Source organism: Spinacia oleracea, chromosome 4 (genome assembly GCF_020520425.1).
Source record: "Spinacia oleracea cultivar Varoflay chromosome 4, BTI_SOV_V1, whole genome shotgun sequence".
NCBI classification, from domain to species: Eukaryota; Viridiplantae; Streptophyta; class Magnoliopsida; order Caryophyllales; family Amaranthaceae; genus Spinacia; species Spinacia oleracea.
In genome coordinates this window covers 34,956,267-34,979,664 of record NC_079490.1, presented here as the reverse complement: position 1 = coordinate 34,979,664, position 23,398 = coordinate 34,956,267, and the positions used below count along the sequence as shown (strand labels likewise).

Below are 23,398 nucleotides of genomic sequence, written 5' to 3'. Positions count from 1 at the left end.
AAAGTCTCGAAGTTCATTTTTTGGGTTTTCTTGTTGTAAATATATATTCATTTCATATCTTGTTGTTTATCTTGAGCTTTTTGCATATATCTGCAATTGTATAGTTTCCTGCCGCTTTTGATTATCCCAAATATATCTTCTTGTTATTTACTGAAAATCCCAATTCAGAAAAGATGACTGATATAGAGAGTCAACTGATTATCCCTCAAATGAGTGAACGAGTGCCCTTACTACAAGATCATCCTTTGATTATAACAAAGGATGATACTAACACAGCTTCATATTTAAGTGGAGTCTTTAATTTGTCATGCACCATAGTTGGTGTGGGGATTATGAGCTTACCAGCTGCCATGAAAGTACTTGGTGTTATCCCGGGGGTTCTTTTGATTTTTATTTTCGGATTTTTGACTATGTACTCTGTTGAGATATTGCTTCGCTATAGAGAAAAGGAAGGATCACCTACGGGAAGCTCATATATGATGCTTTTGGAAGGATTGGAGAGATTTTGTTTCAAATTAGTGTCATTATCAACAACACAGGCATTACCATAGTTATTTGATAATAATTGGTATTAGTTCATTGTCCCCTAATGCAACTCTTTTTGTTCATAGTTTAACTTCAGAGTTGCTGGATATAGAAAACCGCACTATTTTTGGTCAGTTATAGTCACAGACTCATAGACTCAATAGGTTATTTAGTATATATTCATTTGTTATGCTGCAATTTTGTCTCGTTCGTTTGTTGTCTTGATCAGTTGGTTATTTGGTGATAATGTTGAGTTGCAATTTGCTGCTCTGTCTATACTGTTGCTGAGCCACTGACCTGACAAACTAAAAAAGAAAAACAACTACTCATTTTAAGTTGATTCAATATTTTGATTGATTATTTACTGGACAGTCTGCTTAAGGTCTCTTATTTGTTAATTATGTCTATATCCAACAATTCTATTACTCATTGCAAAATATTTGTGATCTATAACTCTTTTTTTGTGTAATTTAGGCATTGTCTCATTTTCAGTCCAAATTTTACATGTGGAACAAGGTGTTATTCAGTCTTGCAGGGTTGAGTCGAGTCACTGAGATCTCCCTTAACGGCACCGGTTACTCAGGTTCACTCACTAACATAACATGGTTACTCCCTTACCTCCATACACTTGACCTGTCAGGCAACTCTTTGTCAGGCTCCCTCTCTAATCTGATTCGCCTTTGCCGCCTTAGCCTAGCCTCTCTAAGAACTCTTTACACTCTCCATTCCCAACTCTCTTGGTTCCCTCCCTCACCTTGAAGAGCTCTATTTTAGATGATAATAAACTCAGTGGTTCAATCCCTTTAAGTTTGAACAAGCTCTCTGGTGAATTCCCCTTTTTGGGGTTCTTTAAAGAATTTAATACATCTTTGATGCAAGTAATAACAATTTATACAACTTTGATGCAAGTAATAATGCCTACACACTTTTTACACATGCAAAACGTTCAAGTCTTAGATCTTAGTTACAATGAGCTAGCTGGTTCAGTCACAGTTTGGTAGATGTTTGAAGCCTGTTAACTTCAGGAGCTCTTACTCCTCTACTTTCTTGGCATATGTTTGCCTTAAAAGTATGGTATATTAGGTATTAAAGACTTCTTTTTGTGGAATATTGCTGCCAGTGAAAAGTAAGTGTGGAGTGCTGCTAACATGAATGTATTATTTGGTGAAAATGGATTATCTCGTGTAGGGGTTGCTTGTTTAAATGGTAAAGTGTATGGAGGTCAGGTAAAGTTGGTATTGGTTTTGCAATCCAGTCGTAATAAAAATGAGGTAAATATAATGAAACCTAAGTGAATATTGCTAGTTTTTTTTTGGAAGTGGGGTGTTGATTGGTGCCTATTGTGTTTGTGAAATGGCATATAGAACCAGTTTTAAGGACTGCATGGAGTTTACTTCTTTTTTCGTTTGTTTTGCAAAAATCTTAGTTTGTTGTATATCACAAGCTACTGTTGTAAACTTATTTGGTTAACAAGTTCATATTCCTTATTTTTAAGGTTTATCTTTTGTCATTCATGTTGAGCTCTTTTTTCTTAAATATTTGGATTTTATTCATTGATAATGAATTTCTTATTAAAATGTTATACTTGATTTGTTTATTGTGCAGGATGGTGCATATAGTCAAGAAGTACGAGCTACTTTAAATATGTGGAGATTCATAGGGCTTTTGGCACATAAATATTAGACATGTTTTAAAAAATAAAGCTAACGTATAGTGATTATTGCAGGATTTTTTAATTTTAATGGAGGTAGTTTTAGAACCAATATTTTTTTGAACTATTCAGACAATTGTAATAGGTATATATTATGCTTATGAATTTACATTTTTTTAACTTATTTGTTATTAAAATCTTATTATATGTAGTTCATATTTATTACAGGTATATGGATAACTAAATCCATTTGAGAATGTAGCTAAAGATCGATTGAAAGCTTTGTATTACAGGTATATGGATAACTAAATCCATTTGAGAATGTAGCTATAGATCAATTGAAAGCTTTATATTACAGGTATATGGATAACTAAATCCATTTGAGAATGTACGTAGCTATAGATCAATTGAAAGCATTGTCATAAACTCAATTTAAAGCGTTGCCGTATATAAACTCAATTAAAAGCGTTGTATATAAACTCAATTGAAAGTGTTGTCATAAGCTCAATTGAAAGCGTTGCCATAAGCTCGATTGAAAGCGTTGCCATAAGCTCAATTGAAAGCGTTGCTATAATCAAAACTAAAAGTGTTGCCACAAACTCAATAGAAAATGTTGCTATAGATATAATTAGATGTGTTACCATAGGTGTAAGAAAGTGTTGCATTAGTTTTAAACTTCAACCAACAACCAACTACTAAGTGTTGCCTTAAGTTGGCGAAAACTGTTGCCTTAAACGTGTAAATGTTGGCTTAAGTTGTTGAATAACTGTTGCCTTAGGTTAAAAGTGTTGCCTATAAAAAGTGTTGCCATAGTTAATTATGGCAACAGTTTATCATAACTGTTGCCTAAATCCTGGAAACTGTTGCCATAAACTTATAGCAACGCCCCCTATTGGTAACGGTTTTTAAACCGTTGCTATAGGCCTATTACAACGGTTAATTGATCTATGGTAACTGTTTATTGCCGTTGCTATAAGCCTATTTTGTAGTAGTGCTCTCACCAAAGGCCTTTGTAAGAAAATGGTGCATGAGTCAGCACAAGGAATGGGTTTAAAGCCTATTGAGGAGTGAATTGTGATGGATACCCATCTTGGAGAAATCTAAGTTCAATGGGTCAAACTAAGTCACAAAAGAACTCGCGTTTTGTATACTACTGCCATTCCTATTAATAAAGTGATGTAGTATTTTGTTTTACTGTCAAATGTGTAAGGATGAGCCAAAGCTCTTAATAAGTTCATAGCCTATTGAGGTGGTTTATGAAAGTATAAACCTGATGAACTTACCTATGTGAATGTGGGGGCTACGCCCAACCCCCTATGAGGTCCCTTGGCTTAGGACCTCTAGAGCGTTCATGAAATACCAGGAATTTGTGGGGCACTGACTATTAAAGTTCGCGAGAACACTACTTGTTTTGAGAAAAGTTTGGTGCGCTGTTGTGTTACTACAATCCCCATGCAAGGTTCAAGGATAAATCCACCTTATATGGTTGTATGACATACTAGTATGCACTAGGTATCAATTCAAGTCCACAAGACATTGATACTTGTAAAACTAAGTATCCCTTGCCCAGAACATCTTTCATTACCAAAGCCGTTCTTCTTTTGAATCATGTGGGGGAATGTTGGAGTTTGTTCCTCCAAAAAAGAATGCTTCAAAAGAATGAAAAACCAATTGTCCCACATTGATAAAAAACCCACATACTACCTTCTTTATATATTCCACTACCCTTTAATGATTTGTTAGAAGACTAGAGAGTCGGGACTAGTAACCACACACGCGCGCGCGCGCCGGGCCGAGCCGGGCTCGGGCTCGGGCGAGTGGCGCGTTCGCGGGTGGGGCTCCTTTTTATTAACCGTTATTATTTTTGGTCGTGTAATCTTTGCAGGATTGACGTAACGGTTAATTGATTTCTTTGACGATTTGATTTCCGTCAAAGATATTATTCCGGTTGATTGCTTCAGTTACGGAATCAATCAAGGACCAATTGATTGGGTTTCCGTTTTTAGCTTAACCGTTTTGGCTATAAAACTTGACCTTCCCTTCCAGAAAAATACACACAGAAAAATAATCTCTTCCTCTTCTCCGAAATGAAAACACAAAACCACCATTGTTCTGGGCATTGCGTAAGAGTGTTCTCAATCTAGTTCTTCGTCGTACACCGAAGGATTGGAGTCGTGTATCCCTGGGGGTCGGTTGCTACGAGTCCGCGTGTACTTAGCGGGGCAAATTCGACTTTAGGGCAGTGATTGGTGTCACGCCACGACATTGTTACAGATAAGCTTGTTCTAATTATTGTTCTTATTAGTCATAGTTCCTACAATATATGCACTTAGCTTTTCATATGTTGAACGAGTTTTAAACAAGTTATGATCCAATATGAAAACGCTTACAAACAAATTGTTCACGAATATTAACTAATCGAGCATGAAGTTGTTCGAGCTTGACTCATTTACTTAATTGACTTAAACTTTTTGTTCATACATACATGTTCATTAATTTAACAAACACGTTTTGACCGAACTTGTTCACAAAGACGACTATCTCGATCCCTACATGTACATCCCTAGATGACTCGATACATACTCTTAGTCAATTCTGAAATACAAACGTAGTAGTTGTTTAATTTTTTTTGAAGGTACGTAGTAGTTGTTGTTAATTAAGCTAATTTTTTCGTCTTGATTTCTCTCGATCATTTTCAGTCCGGTCTTCTAGAAACCAATCAAAGGATATAACTTCTTCCTTAATTTCATCTAAAACATGTACGATTTATTTGACATTCGTATACAGACTTTACTACACTTGACATGTATTCAAGTTTCAGCTTAAGATACGTACTTCTCTTCAATAATGAGTTTACCACTAATCCACTATTATATCATGGTGCACGTTTACCTTCCGTACAAAGCTGTTTAACTGACTTAGGCTCTATTATATTCACCTTATTCTTATTGTTTATTGTATCAGATTAAAAAAAATTGACCAGGTCAGAAAAATACGTACAGGTCAGCTGACAAGACCAGAAAAAACAACAAACACTTATAGAAAACATTAAGATCAGACCAGACCAAAAAGAGTAAGACCGACACAAATTCTTATTCCCTCCGTATTTATTTAAGAGATACACTTGCCTTTTCCGGGCGTATTTATTTAAGAGATACACTTGCCATTTTTAGTAACTTATCAACCCCATCATCTAATTAAATAATCTATGTAATATATCTTATGTCCCACTACCTTATTAAACAAATAATTTCAGAACTACACTCCACCCCCACCCCTCTAAAATGACATGGTCCCCACATATTTTATTTATTAAAATATCTACCCCAACCCCACTTGTTTTATTACTTTATTTCATTCAATTCTATTTCTTAATACCCGTGCCCGGTCAAGTGTATCTCTTAAATAAATACGGAGGGAGTATTTAAAGGTGGTGACGTGCGTGGTGTACAATACATATTGAACAAATTACCCAGATATAATATAAAAGTTATCCACTTTTTAGAGATAGTTTACTCTTGAATAAAAGTTATCATTTCAAAATCATTAATAATGTATAAACGTAACTATGTAACCCTTTAAATACTATCAATTTTTTTTCTAGTAATATACGTAGTAAAAGTTAGTCAAAATATGTTAAATGTTAACAAAAACTAGTTAAAAGTTACTTTGATGTACAATAAATTTATTGTATATCCTAAGCTTGTACGTGCAAGACCTTTTATAAGGTCATACCAGAAACTAGAAAAAACAGATCAAACAAGTGAAAAGAATAAAGCTTCAATCACAAGTCTATTAACCTAGCTTTGTCTGCCGAACTTTTCTTGTTAATTACTACTCCGTATTTCTAAATCCCCATAGTGTACGTTTACCTTCTGTTCAACGCCCTTAGTCGCCATCTTAGTGACTTGCTACCAACATATACTCCATCTCATAGAACTATATATAGTTATATACTCCTATCCCTCAAAATCTTCTTAATAAACTACCTCAATACAAACATTAGTGAGTAGGTCTCGAAAAATAGTGTTCAAAGCCCTTAAAATTCAAGAGGATTACGTTTTGTTAAGGTTTTCGGGCCAGGTAACATTTTGTTAGATCTACATATAACAAAATGGCCAAACTCATGACAAACAAACATATATCGACGATATGTTTTCTTTGTATGGTGCTTATTATTAACTTACCGTCATCAACATTAGCTGCTACAACAGAATTCAACGTGCTAAACTTTGGCGCGAAACCAAATGGTTTAACTGACACGAGCAAGGCCTTCGTTAGTGCATGGGAGGCCGCATGCGAAACAAATGGCCCCACGTCGATTGTCGTACCTAAGGGGAGGTACTTACTCCACCCTGTTCAGTTAAGTGGCGTTGGCTGTAAAAGCGGTGGTATAACCTTCTACATTGATGGAACCATAGTGGCGCCTCTTGATTATCGCGTGCTCGGTGGCGTGGACCGGTGGGTCGGTTTTGATAGGGTTGATGGTGTTACAATTGCTGGTCGTGGATTTTTTGATGCCAAAGGTGCCTCTTTGTGGGATTGTAAGAAGGGCAAAAATGGGGATAAGTGTCCTCTAGGTGCAACGGTATGTATACTTATATACGTATATATACGTAGTACGTACCATATTATTTTCGTTACATTTTACTCAAATTCCTAGTAAAAAAAAATGTTTTGCATAAAGCACTTTCATATGTAAATTTTACATTTAAGCATGCTATTGTTAAGAACTTTAATTTGACTATAAACTAAGCTATAAGGTCGGGAATCAAAATACTAAAATACCAACAAAGTCTTTGCTTAATGGCAAAGATGGATGGTTTCTGTACGATACGTCACAAGTTACGATCCTCCCAAAACTTATCATTTGTAATTTTCCAAAAAAACTAGTACTAAAAAATTTCCATATGCTGGTACGATTTAAAATAGTTTCGACAATATCATCTTCATCTTGAAATTACATCAAAAGACATTCAAACATAGTTTTCAGAGATTATTTGTTTCAATTCATTATTCATTCCAATAGTATGTTCTATCGTTTTCGACATTTTAGCCTAGCTAGTTCATTAGCTTAAGATGGTCAAATGTCATTAGCTAGCTAGAAAAAATTTATCAAAGAGAACAAAAATGGGATTATATAGAGATCGATCAAGAAATGTTTTGTTTCTTCTTGGTTTAATGCGAAGGTAGTTAGCCTACTTTTCTTTCCTAATAATTTTTTTTTTTTGAGTTTTCCAAAAGGTGAATTAATCTTTTGTCTCCATCATCAGACCACTCGAGTATCATGGATGAGGTAAATCGTAATATGTACCTTAATTGGTCAGTTTACAAAAAATTGTGTTTCTCACATTATTTGAAACTTATTGACCTCCTTACTCTTTTTCTTATGCGCTAGATGGCCATATTTCGAGTTTTGCAATAACCATAGTTGACCAAAAAGAAAAATAGAAAGTCAAAATATAATGGTTGACTTAAGCAGAAATAAGTAAAAAGTCAAAATTTCATAGTCAAAGTCGTAGTAATTGTGATTACATTTTTCCATTAGCTTGATTAGTGAGGTTGGCTAAACACTAGTGGTATGGTGTGATTAATTATAGTGGAAGCATACCACATAGTCAAAAGTCAAAAGTATAATGTTAATTAAGGATTACACATTATGATTATTTGTATTGTGGTTGCAGACTTTAACATTTACCAGCTCCAACAACATAGTGATCAAAGGAATTACTTCACTAAACAGCCAATTGTATCATATTGTGATCAATGTATGTAAGAATGTTCTAATTGAAGACGTTAAGATTAGAGCCGCAGGTAATAGCCCTAACACTGATGGCATCCATGTTCAAGTTTCTTCCGAGGTCACTATCATCAACACCAACGTTAAAACGGGAGATGATTGCGTCTCCATTGGACCTGGCACGAAAAACTTGTGGATTGAACGGATCACGTGCGGCCCTAGTCATGGTATTAGGTAAGGAACAACTTGTTAATAAATGTTACACCCTTTGTCCTACAATAAATAGCTTCGGCTGGCCTCAACATGCACTCCCATCAAGAAAATCATGAAAATTGCTTTGGTTGTGTCGGGTCTAAAGATTGTTGTAGGCCGGGAGGGAGGGGTGCGCTCGGGTCGTACCCATGTGCATAGGGCTTAACGGGCCTGACACATGTCAAACTCACATCAAAAAATGCGACACTAGCTCAGGTGCTCTTGTGTTGGGTCGGGTCAGGTCGGGTCAGACCATCGTGTCTATTCCTAATTTCACTCGATTTAACGTTCTTTGTTGTGCTTTTAAAAAAAATGTGATTTGTGACTAGTCCATGACTCATAACATTATGCTCATATCGAGACGTGTTTTTTTTTTCTGTACTGGGCCGTGTCGTCAGGCAAGTGCCATCTTTAGTAAGGTCACTCACAAAATATTAGGTTCAATAGTTAGATCTAGACATCTAGTATACCCTACTACGTACTCCGTACATAATAGTACAACATAACCAATAATCTTTAACCAATAAAAACGATGTTCGATCAGTAATTTTCAAGGGTTACTAATTAATTAAGGTAAGACGTGGCATGATCGATCGATACAAGGACGGCACATAATGTAACCTTATTGCTATTATTTACAGCATTGGGAGCCTAGCGAAGAGTATGGACGAAGAAGGGGTACAAAATGTGACAGTGAAGACGGCAGTGATTTCATACTCCACAACTGGTGTGAGAATTAAGTCATGGGGAAGACCGAGCAACGGCTTTGTTCAAGGGATTGTTTTTCAGGATATCCTCATGCGTTATGTTTGGAATCCGATTATCATTGACCAAAATTATTGCCCCCATAATATAAATTGTCCTGGCAAGGTAAATTTATTTATATACAAGTCTCACCACTTTACTACATGATTTTTTTTATATGTAACACCTTATACGGAGTATATATTACATATCCACTTTTGAACTTACCACCTTATAATTATTTTTTGAAAATTAACATTTCTTAACGGTTTAAAATACATTTTTTGTCAAGTGGACCCATATATAAGATTTTTTATTAATTTATCTCTCTGTTTTTCCTTAAAAAGTTACTATGATTTCGTTCATTTTTCCATTATCCTCTTCAACGTACTAGTAATATAAATATCAAATATCCACGCTAAAATTCAAACCAATACAGTGTAAACTTTCGATTACGAAACGAAATAAATCATCGCTCTTCTGTGCGGAAAGAAATAGAGAAGCAATGCATATGAAGAGTGGGAATAATTAAAGAAAATAATGAAAGAGGGAATGAAATCATGAAAAAAAAAAATTTGAGGGAATAAAACAATAATGTAACTAAAAACTTAACGGAAATCGTTAAGAGGTGGCAATTTTCAAAACTTTTAAAAAGTTAAGTTGGTAATTTTCAATTTTTTTATAAGGTACTCCGTAGTACTTAAGTTTTAAATTAAATATATGTTAGGTGTAAATATAAAAAATTCCTTAGTAACTATGTGGCGCAACTAATTATTAGACGTTACATTAACAAAATGTTCTCTCGATTTATATTTCTAACTTGGTTCTACTACCACGTGTTTTAAACAGGAATCGGGTGTAGAAGTAACTGACGTGAAGTATGAACATATCAGAGGAATATCGTTAAGCGAAGTTGCTGTGAAACTCGATTGCAGTGGTTCGAATCCGTGCACCGGAATTCAGCTCCAAAACATCAATCTCACATATGCCGATAAGGAAGCTCAATCATATTGCAAAAATGCAGTTGGGGAGGTCAAAGGCTTGGTCACACCTCAGAGTTGCTTAAACTCAGATACGGATTTCCACTCCATTCACTTGTCTGGATGATCATATATTTCTTTTTTCTTCCTCAGAGATGTGTGTATGTATATTTATACGTAGTACAGAGTATATGCGTTTATAAATTTATTTTTTTTGGAAGATTTGCATGTATGTACTGCCTTTATTGGGTCGTTTTTTCGGATATCAGATATGTGTGGCAACACACATATAAGCTAAAAGAAAAATAGCTAAAAGACAAAAAAGGAAGTACCATTCATGTTAAAAAAATACCATTCTATAAAAAAAAACACAAATTCTTATTTACAATAGGTGTACAATAAATATTGTACACCTGAGTAAAAGTTAACCCAAAATGCTTAAAAGTTAAGCATATATGTAAAAGTTATCTATTTTCAAGTGATAAATTTTTTCATTTTAGTAAAACTTATTTCTTCAACATTAATAATAATGTATAAAATTAATAATTTAACCCTTTAAAATATTTATCTATCAATTTTTTTTACTAATATAAAAGTTAATCAAAACTAAGTTAAAGTTACAAAAAAAATGGTTAAAGTTATCTTGGTGTATAATAAATTTATTGTACACCTTGTGCACGCAAGACCTTTTGAAAAAAAATACTATTTTTGTTTAAAAAAGTACCATTCAATTCCTTTTTATCTTTTTTCCTATTTAATCTTTTGCTCTAATATACATTCGCAAACACATACGTAGTATCAGATATCTAAAATACTTCCTCACCTTCAATTCGTTTCTTTACAGATATATCATATTAACCTTTTACTTTGTCCACTTACTAAGTTTGACCACATTTGTTACTAATAGCCTACATCCCTTTGTTTAACATTACTACTCCGTATTTTCTTGCTTGCTGGTCATTGTTGATTATTTAATACGGAGTAGTAGTACAACTATTAATGAAGTACGGAGTATTTAATTTTGTTTACATAGCCGACAAACAATTTAAAGAAAGTTAGATAAAAAAACACAAATTCTTATTTATAAGGGTTGTACAATAATTATTGTACAACGGAGTAAAAGTTACCTCAAAATGCTTAAAAGTTATGCTTATATATGTAAAAGTTATCTATTTTTTAGTGATAAATTTTTTCATTTTAATAAAACCTCAAAATCACTAATAATGTATAAAATTAATCATTTAATCCTTTAAAATGTTTATCTATTAATTTTTTTAGTAATATAAAAGTTAATCAAAATTAAGTTAAAGTTATAAAAAAATGGGTTAAAGTTATCTTGGTGTACAATAAATTTATTGTACACCTTGTGCGCGCAAGACCTTTTGATAAAAAAATACTCTCTCCGTTTCTTTTTGTTTGTTACGTATTCCTTTTATGGTGTTTCACAATGTTTGTTACATGGGGGAATCTTTCCTTTTATAAACTTATTATACTATTATTTTTTGTGCCAACTTTTAATTTTAATTGGTCCAAGTTTTTCAACTCATTAAATTTCTTTACAATTTCCCAAGTATGTTAAGTTAGCAATCTTTGTGCTTTTCCATTATTGGTTCATTTTGATAAATAAAACAATCTTATTGGTTGTTGTAATTATTAGTGGATTGGGGTTTTACTTGGTTTATTTTTTTAATAAAAAACCAAAAGAATCTTTATTATACGTTAATAAACGTGCAAAAGTCCAAACGTAACAAACATTTTGGAACGGAGGGAGTAATAAACACAAGGGCGCTTCAGCAGCTAGGTCATGGGCCTATTGCACACGAAGTCACGAAGTCGGTCCTTATAAGTTCCAGTTCATATACGTACTTACGTAATCCCTCCGTCTTTTTTTGTTTTTTACGTTTGGTATTTTGTACGCGTTTTAAAGATTAATTAATGTGCATTGAGATTTTTCTAAGTTTTTATGTAAACTAGGAAAATTACGTTTATTTATAATGTTTTCACTCATATCAAAATTCTGATATTGGGAAAATGAGAAAATGTTAATGTCCCAATGGAAAAGTGTGAGAGATTAAATGACTCAATGGATTTAATTGGTTAAAATAATAATTTGACACAAGTTTTGATAAAATATTAAATCATTTATGTGATGATATAAAAGAAAATGTAAAGAACATTTTGAGACACCCAAAAACTTGTTTTTTTACCACCTGAAAATGGAAAAATAGATTAAACCATTATGTGAGTGTGGGGGGCACAATAACGGTAATATTTCTGATATTTTCTTTTCTTCCACAATTTCATGTATTTAACTCTCTTCTTTTCCCCTTCTTCCTTCTTTTCCAAGAATTCACATAATTTTTCCTCCCATTAATTAACAAAATTGGAAAAATTCAATGGCAATAAAGAGAGGAGGGTGAAGGAGTTAAAGGAAATCGCAGAGCGACTGTAAAAAAAATGGAGGAAAATTGAATTAGTGGGCGCCACATAACAGTTTCATCTATTTTTCCGTTAAGTTATAATTTTTTTTAGCTGGTACTCCATCTGTCCCGGAATACTCGCACCATTTTGACTGGACACGATTGCCAATGCACAACTTTGACGTCCAATATCTTTAACTACATATAATAAGAATTTGTAAAATATTAATATTTTGAAAATATATATTAAGATAAAGCTTACAATATATTTTATGCTAACATTTATTTTCATACTAGAAATAAATAGGGTCAAACTATATTATGTGAATAGTGCAAAAAGTCAAAACAGTACTAGCATTTCGAAACGGAGAGAGAGTAAAATACAAGTTTAGTTATTTAGGTGGTAAAAAAACATTTTTTTTGTTTTTTGTAGGTGGTAACAAATAATTTATCCACCTAATTATCCCTATTCCATCTCCCATATGGAGGAGGGAGTAACGCTTAATGATAAATTAAGTTTGAATAACTTTTAATAGTATAAGTTCAGATAAAAACAAGTCTAATAGATTAAAATCTTAAATTATAACACCATTAACTTTTCTATTAAATTTATTAGTGTTCTGGTTGGCTAAAGAAAGCTAGGCAAATTAAATATACACTTTCTCCATTTTTAAAGTGTCCAACCTACTAATACGGGTCAGGTTGACCTGTACGACGGTGCGAAATTTCGATCCGATAGGGTACTTCAAATGAATTAAACATGTATACAGAGCCTTACCATTTTATCTTTTGCTCTAAAAGTTTCACAGGGAGGAATAGTCTAGGTTACTATTCACACATGCCACCGGTTACAATAATAACAAAAAAAATCAAGTATTACATATTTTTTAGGAGAAAATAGAGTTTTCACTGATTGGTGTCTTTGCTTTATTGCTAGTAGTCTTTATATATATGGTGTCGTATTTGCTCTAAAGCATCCAAAATCCATCAAAGTTCCGCATTTGTCTGTTATGCGCGTACAAACACCTTAATTGATCATCGCTCTTGTCGCTAACAGGCAAGAGTGCTCTTTTTTTTAATCAAGCACCCATTCATGCTACTACGAACCCCGAGACACACCTTCAGCATAAGACTTGCACCCTTAACGCCAGATAGGCAAGAGCGTCGTATATGATATGGTGTCAAAATATCCAGACGTGTTAATTACGTAGTAAAAACACTTAAGTATTTTTTTTGTTGTTAGAACCTCCCATCCCCACCCCTACATGCAAGGGTGCGTTCTATTCGTCGGTTGATACTTGAACTTATCTGCACTAAACTTATCTCAAATTTGTGGAACTTATTAAACCTGATGGACATGATAGACCTGGTCAAACCTGATTGAAACGTATTAGACCTAATCAGACATGATTGCAAAAGGGTGAACTTATAGGAGTCGATTTATAGGACCAGATTAATACTTATTTACCCGATAGGTCATGAATGCAAATTATCTTAATTATTAGAGGAAACGTATCTTTAAGGTGAAAAGAACGCACCTAATGCTCTATTTGGTTTGGCGTAAAACTTTTTTAGTGATTTTCATGGAAAACTTTTTTCCAGGAAAAATACAATTCCAAACTAATTTTCCTTTGTTTGGTTCCTTACAAGAAAATTAATAGAAAAAGAAAACGAGATAAAATGGGTGAAGATTGATGGGAAAAAGAAAGATGGAGGTGAGGAGGAAAGATGAAAAAGTGGTTTCCCTTCCTTTCAAATGGAAAATATTTTTCCACCTTAATTGAGGAAGTTATGGAAAATTGTTTTCCATCACTCGCCAAACCAAAGAACTTAAAATGATTAAAAAGGGGAAGATCGTTTTCAATGAAAACGTTTTATACCCTATCAAACGAAGCCAAAATGGTTGAAAGGGAGAAATCGTTTTTCACGAAAACGTTTTACACCATAACAATCAGAGCTTGTTTTATTCTTCATTCAGTTGGAATTTCTTTGCTTTAATTTATCTACAATTGCTTGATGTTTAATATTATTTCTTATTTTAGTCTGTTTAAATAAGGCGGTTTCATACTATCTCCTTTTTTTTATAAGGAAAATTAATTCATTAATAAAGAGTCATACGACATCTACAAGAGAAATATAGATCTAACAAGCTAGTACATTACAAATTGAACCAAATAAAAGTTTTTTTCATCAAAACTACGGTCGTTGAATAGATCTTGCACTGTAGAACGTCTCCCGTATATAACGTTGGAATATGCAACCTTTTTAGAGAGAGTGTCTAACGATTTATTGTAGCCGCGAGGATGATTTCCAGTTGATTCATCTCGATTCACTTGATAATTTGATATTTGTTGCGATTCCGCATAAAACTTTACCAACGAACTAATTCTACATAAATTCACCATAAGTGAACGACAAACCAAACATACTAAAATTAACTCCACCATAGAGAGACTAACGAACAAGGACGAACTCAGCCTATATGGCGAGAATTTATTAAATTTTAGAGACAATAACTGAATCGAATGAAGAGAAAGGGTCAGAAAAAACCCTAGAAAGGAGAGAGGAGGGGAGAGCGGCGAAGAAAAATGCGAAGATATATACTATCTCTTATTTTATTCTATTTTAATCTGAACTTAATTTATTACACGCAATAATATATTTTATTTTTAAATAAGTTAAAATTAACTTTATTACTCCTTTCGTATTTATTTAAGGGATACACTTGTCTTTCCCGGCCGTATTTATTTAAGATATACACTTGTCATTTTTAACAACTTATCAACCCCACCATCTAATTAAATAATCTATCTAATATATCATATGTCCCACCACCCTAATAATTTCATAACTACACCCCACCCTCCACCCCGTCCCCACTTGTTTTACTTGTTAAAATATATATCCAACCCCACTTGTTTTTTTAATTTATTTCATTCAATTTTATTTCTTAATACCCGTGTCTGACCAAATATATCTCATAAATAAATACGGAGGGAGTATAAGTCACATGGAGTCGTGGGGCGATGACTGATGAGTAGAAAATTGAATCCGGATACAATGAAATGACCCGATCCAGTTTTAAATCGTAGCTTGACCTTAGAAAGTCAACGGTATAGGGGGCCTATAGAGGACGTCGACTTTTCAACTACCATCCTATTTGTCTTTAAACCCCTGCCTTAACCTCTGTTTCAAATCACGCTCATCCATATACGAAGCTAATACAACGAATTAATCATAATCATAATCATGCAAAGTTTTCTCCCAATAACTCATTTCATAGTAATTTTTCTCACCATCACATCATCAGCCACTTCTGTAATTCCACATTTCCCAATCAAAGAGGCTACCATCAAAGATCTCCAAACTGCCTTCCACAAAAACAAACTTACCTCAAAACTCAAAAGAGTTAGTACAGTTTTACCTAAACCAAATCGAAAAACTCAACCCCTTTCTCAGAGCAGTCATAGAGGTCAACCCGGATGCTCTACAGCAGGCAGAAGAAGCCGATAGGCGGAGGGAAAAAGAGAAGAAGTGTCAGTCAGTTAAAGCAGCTCCTGGGCTAGATGGGATACCAATATTAGTGAAGGACAATATTGCTACAAAAGATAAGATGAATACAACTGCAGGATCATATGCTTTGCTGGGTTCAGTTGTTCCTAGAGATGCTGGTGTTGTCAAGAGGCTAAGGAAGGCTGGAGCTATCATTCTTGCATTTTAGGTCTTTTGATGCGCCTAATGGCTGGTGTGCTAGAAGCAGCCAAGGCCAGGCAAGTTGTTTCAACTCAAAATTTGTAGGATATGCAACACAAGTACTATCATTTTATTAAAATTTAAAAGCATACTGCATATCTTTTATTTGCAGAACCCTTACAATCTATCAGCAAATCCTTGTGGGTCAAGTAGTGGATCAGCCATTGCAGTAGCAGCAAACTTAGCGGCTGCTACTCTCGGTACAGAAACTGATGCCTCCATCCTATGTCCTTCCAGCGCTAATTCAGTTGTGGGCATCAAACCCACTCTTGGTCTCACTAGCCGTTCTGGGGTTATACCAGTCAGTCCAACACAAGACACAGTTGGGTATTATAACCACACCAGTAGACCCAGTAGTAATTCTCCTTTCTGCCTAATATCTCAATTTTGGAATAACATCTGTCAAATTTTACTATGAACAGGCCTATCTGCAGAACTGTGGAAGATGCAGCTTATGTTCTGGACTCCATTGTAGGCTATGATCCTTATGACTGTCAAGCGACAATGAATGCCAGAAAATACATACCACAAGGTGGTTATGCTCAGTTTCTAAAACTTGATGGTCTAAAAGGAAAGAGGTTAGGAATTGTAAGAAATCCTTTCTTTGATCATATAACAAAGTTTCCTGTACAAAACTCAGTCTATGTGCAACATTTCCGTACTCTAAGGTAACCGAAAAAAATAACTTACTTCATTTTGTTTTTCTTGGCTTGCGCAAAGTTTCTTATATTCTACAAATATACACTTACAAAATTACCACGTTTTTTTATTTCCTTTTGGTGATCGGGATAATTAAAGGAAAAACGGGGTAGTGTTAATCGATAATTTGGAAATACCCAACATTGAAGCAATTATGTCACAGAAGAACGAGCTTATTGTGATGTTAGCTGAGTTCAAATTATCTCTGAATTCCTACTTAGGACAATTGATCAAGTCTCCAGTTCGATCTTTGGCTGATGTAATAGCATTCAACAACAAAAGTGCTGAAAAGGTGACAATTACAGTAGCTATTACTACTTGTCTATAATAAAATTTGGTTTTCTTTTGTATATACAGTTAACTTGTACAGATTTTAATTAAGCTGATGTTTGTTTGTGTGTTTCAACTGTGTTAAAATTTGAAGGAAATGATGAAAGAATATGGTCAACAAGTTTTTGTTTCTGCTGAAGCAACAACTGGGTTTGGACTCAGAGAGGAGAAAGCCTTGGCAACATTAGCTGAATGGTCAAAAGACGGGTTTGAGAAGATAATGTCAGAAGACGAATTAGATGCAATTGTAACACCTGATTGGTCGTTTTCATCTGTTCTTGCCATTGGAGGATATCCAGGAATAAGTGTTCCTGCTGGATATGACAAAGATGGTGTACCTTTTGGTATATGTTTTGGAGGCATAAAGGGCACAGAGCCTAAACTTATTGAGATAGCCTATGCTTTTGAACAAGCTACACAAATTAGAAAGCTTCCTACACTTTAATTCCTCCTAAATTTGCCTTTACAATTTGGTTTTTGTAATACTAAATCTTAATTCAAGATGTTTTCCAACTTTCACTTTCCGTTTTCTAATATGTCAATCAAACAAGCACTAAAAGTCTAACATTATATTTCCAGCCTAGTCTCTCGAACTACTAAAAACACGAACCCAACTCGTATTCCCGAGTTCCGAACTCTACTCTCTGATGTTCCCCTGCTTCTCTAGTTTATTCCTTTAAAAACATTAAACATGTGCTGAAAGTCCATGTTACTTTACAAGTATGATTCCTGATAAAGGACTAAAACCCACTAAACTATTGTCCACACCTTTTTTTAATCAAAACACAGCCTCAATTACTATTAATTCTCCTTCTCATCCTTGAGCAGATTAAATCTTGTAATCTTAATTAGCCATGGCAACCGCAAACTCACAAACTATCTTTCTGCTAATTCTTCTCAGCATATCATCAGCCACCTCTCTAGATCCAAACTTTAAAATCAAAGAGGCAACCATAAAAGATCTCCAAATAGCCTTCCACCAAAACAAGCTCACCTCAAAAGAACTGGTAAAGTTGTACTTAGAACAAATCCAAAAACTCAATCCAATCCTGAGAGCGGTCATAGAAGTGAACCCAGATGCTCTGAAGCAAGCGGAGGAGGCTGATAGCAGGCGGGAGAAAGCGAAGAAATGCAACTTAGTTAAAGAAGCTCCAGGGCTAGATGGGATACCAATATTGTTAAAGGACAATATTGCTACTAAAGATAAGCTGAATACAACTGCAGGATCATATGCGTTGTTGGGTTCAGTTGTTCCTAGAGATGCTGGTGTTGTTAAGCGGCTAAGGCAGGCTGGGGCTATCATTCTTGGGAAGGCTAGCTTGAGTGAATGGGCTAACTTTAGGTCTACTGCCGCGCCTAGTGGCTGGTGTGCTAGAGGTGGTCAAGGCCAGGCAAGTTCCTTACTTTTTAATCTTCTTTGCATCACAACTTTTAGGTAACAGAATGATGAGCATAAATAGCTTTTTTTTCTCTTATATGAGTACATTGGGAGTTTGGGACCACATATATGATATATAGGCTAAAATAACACGAGTATTTCAGATTTTGAATTCATAGAAAGAGGGAATACAAAATACTTATTTTAGGATGTTTATAGTTCGTATACAATTGTCACAAATTTTAACATACTAGGTTAGGTCCCCGTGCGTTATTACTAAAATATTTTATTATTTCAATAGTATCTAAATAAAAGACTTGTAATATTAGAAAAACGTGAAAGTAAAAAAAATATATGCAAAAGTATGAATTCATAGTGTATAAAATAAATATCCAAATAAGCTAAATATGCAGATTAGTACAATACGGAGTACAAAGTTAAGGATTATATGGTTGTATACTTACCACTTATTATTACTTTAATTAACATCCGTACTCACCGTGTATTACTATTAGACTAACATTAGAAATCAATTCTTCAATATTATATAAATTAATGAAAAAGTTATAACAATATATAAATAAAATCAAATTGTAAAGGAGAAAATAATATTGATTCATTTTTCCTCCAATAATATATCATGTATTACGTAGTTACATGTATGGTTGTGAGAAATAATTCCTCCGACTTTCATTGATTGTGTATTGTCAGTATATATACAAACTATTTTTGTACAATAGCGTGATATGAAGCTATTAATTAGGAATCTAATTAATACATAATATTTACAAAATAACTGCATATTCTATCAATGGTAATTCAATTATATTTTTATTTCATTTTTATCTTAGTTTCCTAAAAAAATGCAAAGTAAAATCTTTTAAAAAAATATTTTGGCTGGAAAAAGTCGCACCAGGAAATGACACGTGTCATTCCTGGTGTCTCTTTTAGTATATTGTAATAGTTAAAGTGTTTTTGACATTTTGTAATAGACACTACAAAATTATGAGGGGTTAGGACAATACCTCCGTATGACAAGTTGACAACTACTCCGTAATTCGGATGGATAATTTTTTTTTTTTTTTTTGAGGGAATAGGAGTAACAATTTATATACACCTGTTACAACTTAGGGCACGCTTGGATCATAGGAAATGAGAGGGGAAAAGTAAGGGGGTAAAAATACTGGTTATTTTGACGGTCTGGATGGGAAGAAGTAATCTAAGAGGGTATTCTGTTCCCCTAAAGAAAGTAATCTAAGAGGTTAAAAATACTGGTTATTTTAACGGTTTGGATGAAGGTATTTGTTACCCACCCACCCCCTAGGGTAATTTATTCCTTCCTCTTTCTCTCAAGTAAAACCAGTGTATAGTCTCGAGATTTTCCCAACCATTTCTATTACTCTAGTAATGATATAAAACTTGTAAGAAAGGAGAAGGTACTCCCGGATTATTACATTGGAAACAGCTCCTTGACATAATATCCCCTTAATTTAAATCCCAATTCCAGGCGGGCTATACTGTAGTTCCAAAAATAGAACTTTCAGGTGTAAGGTCTAACCCAAAAACAAAGAGGCATCCTTGACAGGGGAGAGACTAGTTAAACCCCTGACCTCACTAATCCGGTGATGTAACTCTAAGCCACCTGAGCCCCATATTTGTTTTCTTGTGTAATTGTACAAAAAAAGTGTTTGAACTCAAATGTTGTACAATATGTAACATACCCTTAACTGCAGAACCCTTACAATCTATCAGAAAATCCCTGTGGCTCAAGCAGTGGATCAGCCATAGCAGTAGCAGCAAACTTGGCAGCAATTACTCTTGGGACTGAAACAGATGGCTCCATACTTTGTCCTTCCAGCACCAACTCAGTCGTGGGAATCAAACCCACCCTCGGTCTCACTAGCCGCGCTGGGGTTATACCAATCACTCCTACACAAGACACTGTTGGGTACTACGTATAATATAACCACACCACTTTATTGCTTTTTCTGAAATACATTCTGAAGCTAACACTATAAGTTTACCTCGTGGGATTGTATTATGATCAGACCCATTTGTAGGACTGTGGCAGATGCAACTTATGTTCTGGATTCCATTGTAGGTTATGATCCTTACGATTCCAAAGCAACAGCGAGTGCAAGAAAATACATACCCCAAGGTGGCTATGCTCAGTTTCTAAAGCTTGATGGCCTAAAAGGGAAGAGGTTAGGAATTGTAAGAAATCCATTCTTTGACTATATTAAAGACCGTCCTAAACAGGACAGAGATTTTAAGCAACATTTCCATACTCTAAGGTAAGCAAGCAACATAATCTACTTCTTCTTTTATTTATTGTCTTATGTATAATACTATAATTACATTACACTGCTACTACTAATACACAAACACTCAACATGCTTTGTTTTTTGGTTGACTGAAATAACTAAAGGGAAAAGGGAGCAATATTAGTTGATGATTTGAAAATACCCAACATCGAAGCAATTGTGTCACAAGATATGTCACAGAGTTATGAGCTTACGGTAATGCTAGCTGAGTTCAAATTATCTTTGAATTCCTACTTAAAACAACTGATCAAGTCTCCAGTTCGATCTTTGGCTGATGTAATAGAATTCAACAACGAACATGCTCGAAAGGTGATGATTAGCTACTAGCTTATCTAAGCAACATTCACTAGCTTAACCTGAAAAATGTTTTACCTGAACTAATCGAGAAATGACCATTATACAATTTGTAAAATGTGCAGGAAATGATCAAAGAATATAATCAAGAACTATTCATTGCTGCTGAAGCAACAAATGGAATCGGACCCAAAGAGAACAAAGCCCTAGCAATGTTAGTAGAATGGTCAAAAGATGGGTTCGAGAAGGTTATGGAAGAACATAAGTTAGATGCAATTATTTCGCCTCTTTATTATTTTTCAACTGTTCTTGCAATTGGAGGATACCCAGGAATTAGTGTTCCTGCAGGATATTATAATTATGGTGTACCATTTGGTATATGCTTTGGAGGTCTAAGGGGTACAGAACCTAAACTTATAGAGATAGCTTATGCTTTTGAGCAAGCTACTGCAATTAGGAAGCCTCCTGCACTTTAAAAAATGAATATGGTCAAGCGTAGCTTGAGGAGTAAGATAGTCCACTATAAATAAGGGAGAGTAGGCGAGAAAGACATCCAGAATATTGAAGTTTATTTTAGCTTTGTTTAGCTCTTGAGGGTGAATAAGGTCTCTCCAAAGCTTGATAACTATCCTCTATTTTCTGTAATTCCATTTTTATCAATCAAATTTCTTTTCTTCCTTTAATTTCTGTTGTAGTTATGCTAAGTCAATAGAATTGTCCTAACTCATTGGTAGGAATTTTCTTCCATACTCTCCTGTTATGAGGTTCCATACCAATCCATTCCAGTTTAGTGAATTAAACGAATGAGTTTGTATGTAATCCGTTAAGGAAAGTTTCACGCCAAATGTTCGTTGTAATATATAGAGTTATATATCTAAACATTTTATTTTCTTTATAAATACTCATTACCATGTCTAAAGTGGTAATAGATGGTCTTCGTTCATGAATGTCAGTGCATTTTGGAATTTAAGACAATCCAACAAAATTACAATTATCACGTGAATTCAATAGAATATAACCCATGTGGGTAGGAAAAAGAAATAATCGAGGGGTTTAATGGGGATAAAAATTTATATGAGAGTAAACAACTGGGCTTTTGGGATATTTATAAGGGGGCGTTTGGTTGGAGTTCTTCAGGAAAAGGAAAAAGAATGATAGGTTTTCATTCCATTTGTTGTTGTTTGTTTAGTGGTTCTTGTCATTTTCTTTACCCTATTTTATTTTTCACTTACCCCAAATCCCTCTATAATATACCCTACCCCACAAGGTTTTCCATTTCCTTTCCCTTAACCACCATCGATCTTACCATAATAAATAATAATAAATCCTAACACTTATAAAGCTTCACACTTTAATTACTATTCACACAATAGTGAATTACCTGTATTGCCCCCAATTTCCTTCATATTTTTTTTTTGTCTTTTCCTTAAGAATAGTGTACTTACGTTTATAACCTTTGGCTTATTGATGTTGACACGTTTTTCTCTTTCTTTGGGATGACTAGATGAGATCTTCACCTCCTCGAATCCCTTTCATTTTCGAACCAAGCCCTCATCTATTGCATTTCACAAATTATAATATATTTTTTTAAAATCTAGGGGTAACAACATAAACTGTGTTTATTATATTTGACTTTTCTAAAATGTGTTAAGACTTTTAGAAAACATGATTATAGAGTGTGGATACGATTCGCGGGCCTGATTCTTTGTTTGGCTCAAGTCTCGGGATATGTTTATGGCATGGACTTGTTATCAAATTTCAGAAAACATGGGCATTGTTTTTCTCGTGCTTATGCTCTGTATTACAATGATATTTTCATAAAATAATTCAGGAGTTTTTTTTTTATTCAATGATGGTTAATGTTTGGGACATAGAAATAAATGATAACTGATGTGGAATAAAATACAGGGTGTATACTATATCAAGGTAATGTGAACACTGTTCAAATTGCTTTTCCATTGATTGTTAAAACTTTGTTAATAATTAGGTTTCTTGACCAAAATATTTTGGCAGAAGGTAGCATTAGCACAATCTGTGGATGGCAACAAGATTCAAATGCAATCCTTGGATTTTGAGATTGCTGATGCCCCTGAAGAAAATAATTCCCATGCTAAAGCAAGACCATGGACTTCTTCTCAAAGGCATGCTCGTACAAACAATGGTGTTTTACCTCCATCTTCTCAGAGCTATAGTATTTCCACTTCCTTTTGAGAAATGGTAGACGCTTAAATTTCGGTATACCACACTCAAGGACGCGACCTTATCACTATAATCACATGCTTTTTCGACTTATTGTTAGTTTTTATTT

At 34.3% G+C, this 23,398-nt stretch overlaps 2 protein-coding genes and 1 pseudogene across 2 annotated transcripts; all 3 read left to right on the top strand.

The window, feature by feature from the left end:
* Window positions 1-6,142: 6,142 nt before the first annotated feature.
* LOC110783045 (polygalacturonase-like) lies at window positions 6,143-10,240 on the top strand. The gene is made up of 4 exons (XM_021987340.2): window positions 6,143-6,764; window positions 7,861-8,150; window positions 8,810-9,038; window positions 9,762-10,240. Exons 1-4 carry the CDS (start codon window positions 6,291-6,293, stop codon window positions 10,017-10,019), a joined length of 1,251 nt encoding a protein of 416 aa, XP_021843032.2. The 5' UTR covers window positions 6,143-6,290; the 3' UTR covers window positions 10,020-10,240.
* Window positions 10,241-15,499: 5,259 nt separating this feature from the next.
* Window positions 15,500-17,613, top strand: LOC110783182 (probable amidase At4g34880; annotated as a pseudogene).
* Window positions 17,606-21,773, top strand: LOC110783183 (probable amidase At4g34880). Its single transcript, XM_056826369.1, has 5 exons — window positions 17,606-18,485; window positions 20,206-20,420; window positions 20,521-20,766; window positions 20,901-21,105; window positions 21,216-21,773. Exons 1-5 carry the CDS (start codon window positions 17,949-17,951, stop codon window positions 21,564-21,566), a joined length of 1,554 nt encoding a protein of 517 aa, XP_056682347.1. The 5' UTR covers window positions 17,606-17,948; the 3' UTR covers window positions 21,567-21,773.
* The last annotated feature ends 1,625 nt before the right edge of the window (window positions 21,774-23,398 follow it).

Bases quoted from the DNA above. Each gene is read 5' to 3' on its own strand.
- LOC110783045 (XM_021987340.2), top strand. From the start codon at position 6,291: ATGGCCAAACTCATGACAAACAAACATATATCGACGATATGTTTTCTT. The intron at 6,765-7,860 runs GTATGTATACTT...TTGTGGTTGCAG, and splicing joins AGTGTCCTCTAGGTGCAACG to ACTTTAACATTTACCAGCTC. The intron at 8,151-8,809 runs GTAAGGAACAAC...TATTATTTACAG, and splicing joins GGCCCTAGTCATGGTATTAG to CATTGGGAGCCTAGCGAAGA.
- LOC110783183 (XM_056826369.1), top strand. From the start codon at position 17,949: ATGGCAACCGCAAACTCACAAACTATCTTTCTGCTAATTCTTCTCAGC. The intron at 20,421-20,520 runs GTACTACGTATA...TATTATGATCAG, and splicing joins CCTACACAAGACACTGTTGG to ACCCATTTGTAGGACTGTGG. The intron at 21,106-21,215 runs GTGATGATTAGC...TAAAATGTGCAG, and splicing joins ACAACGAACATGCTCGAAAG to GAAATGATCAAAGAATATAA.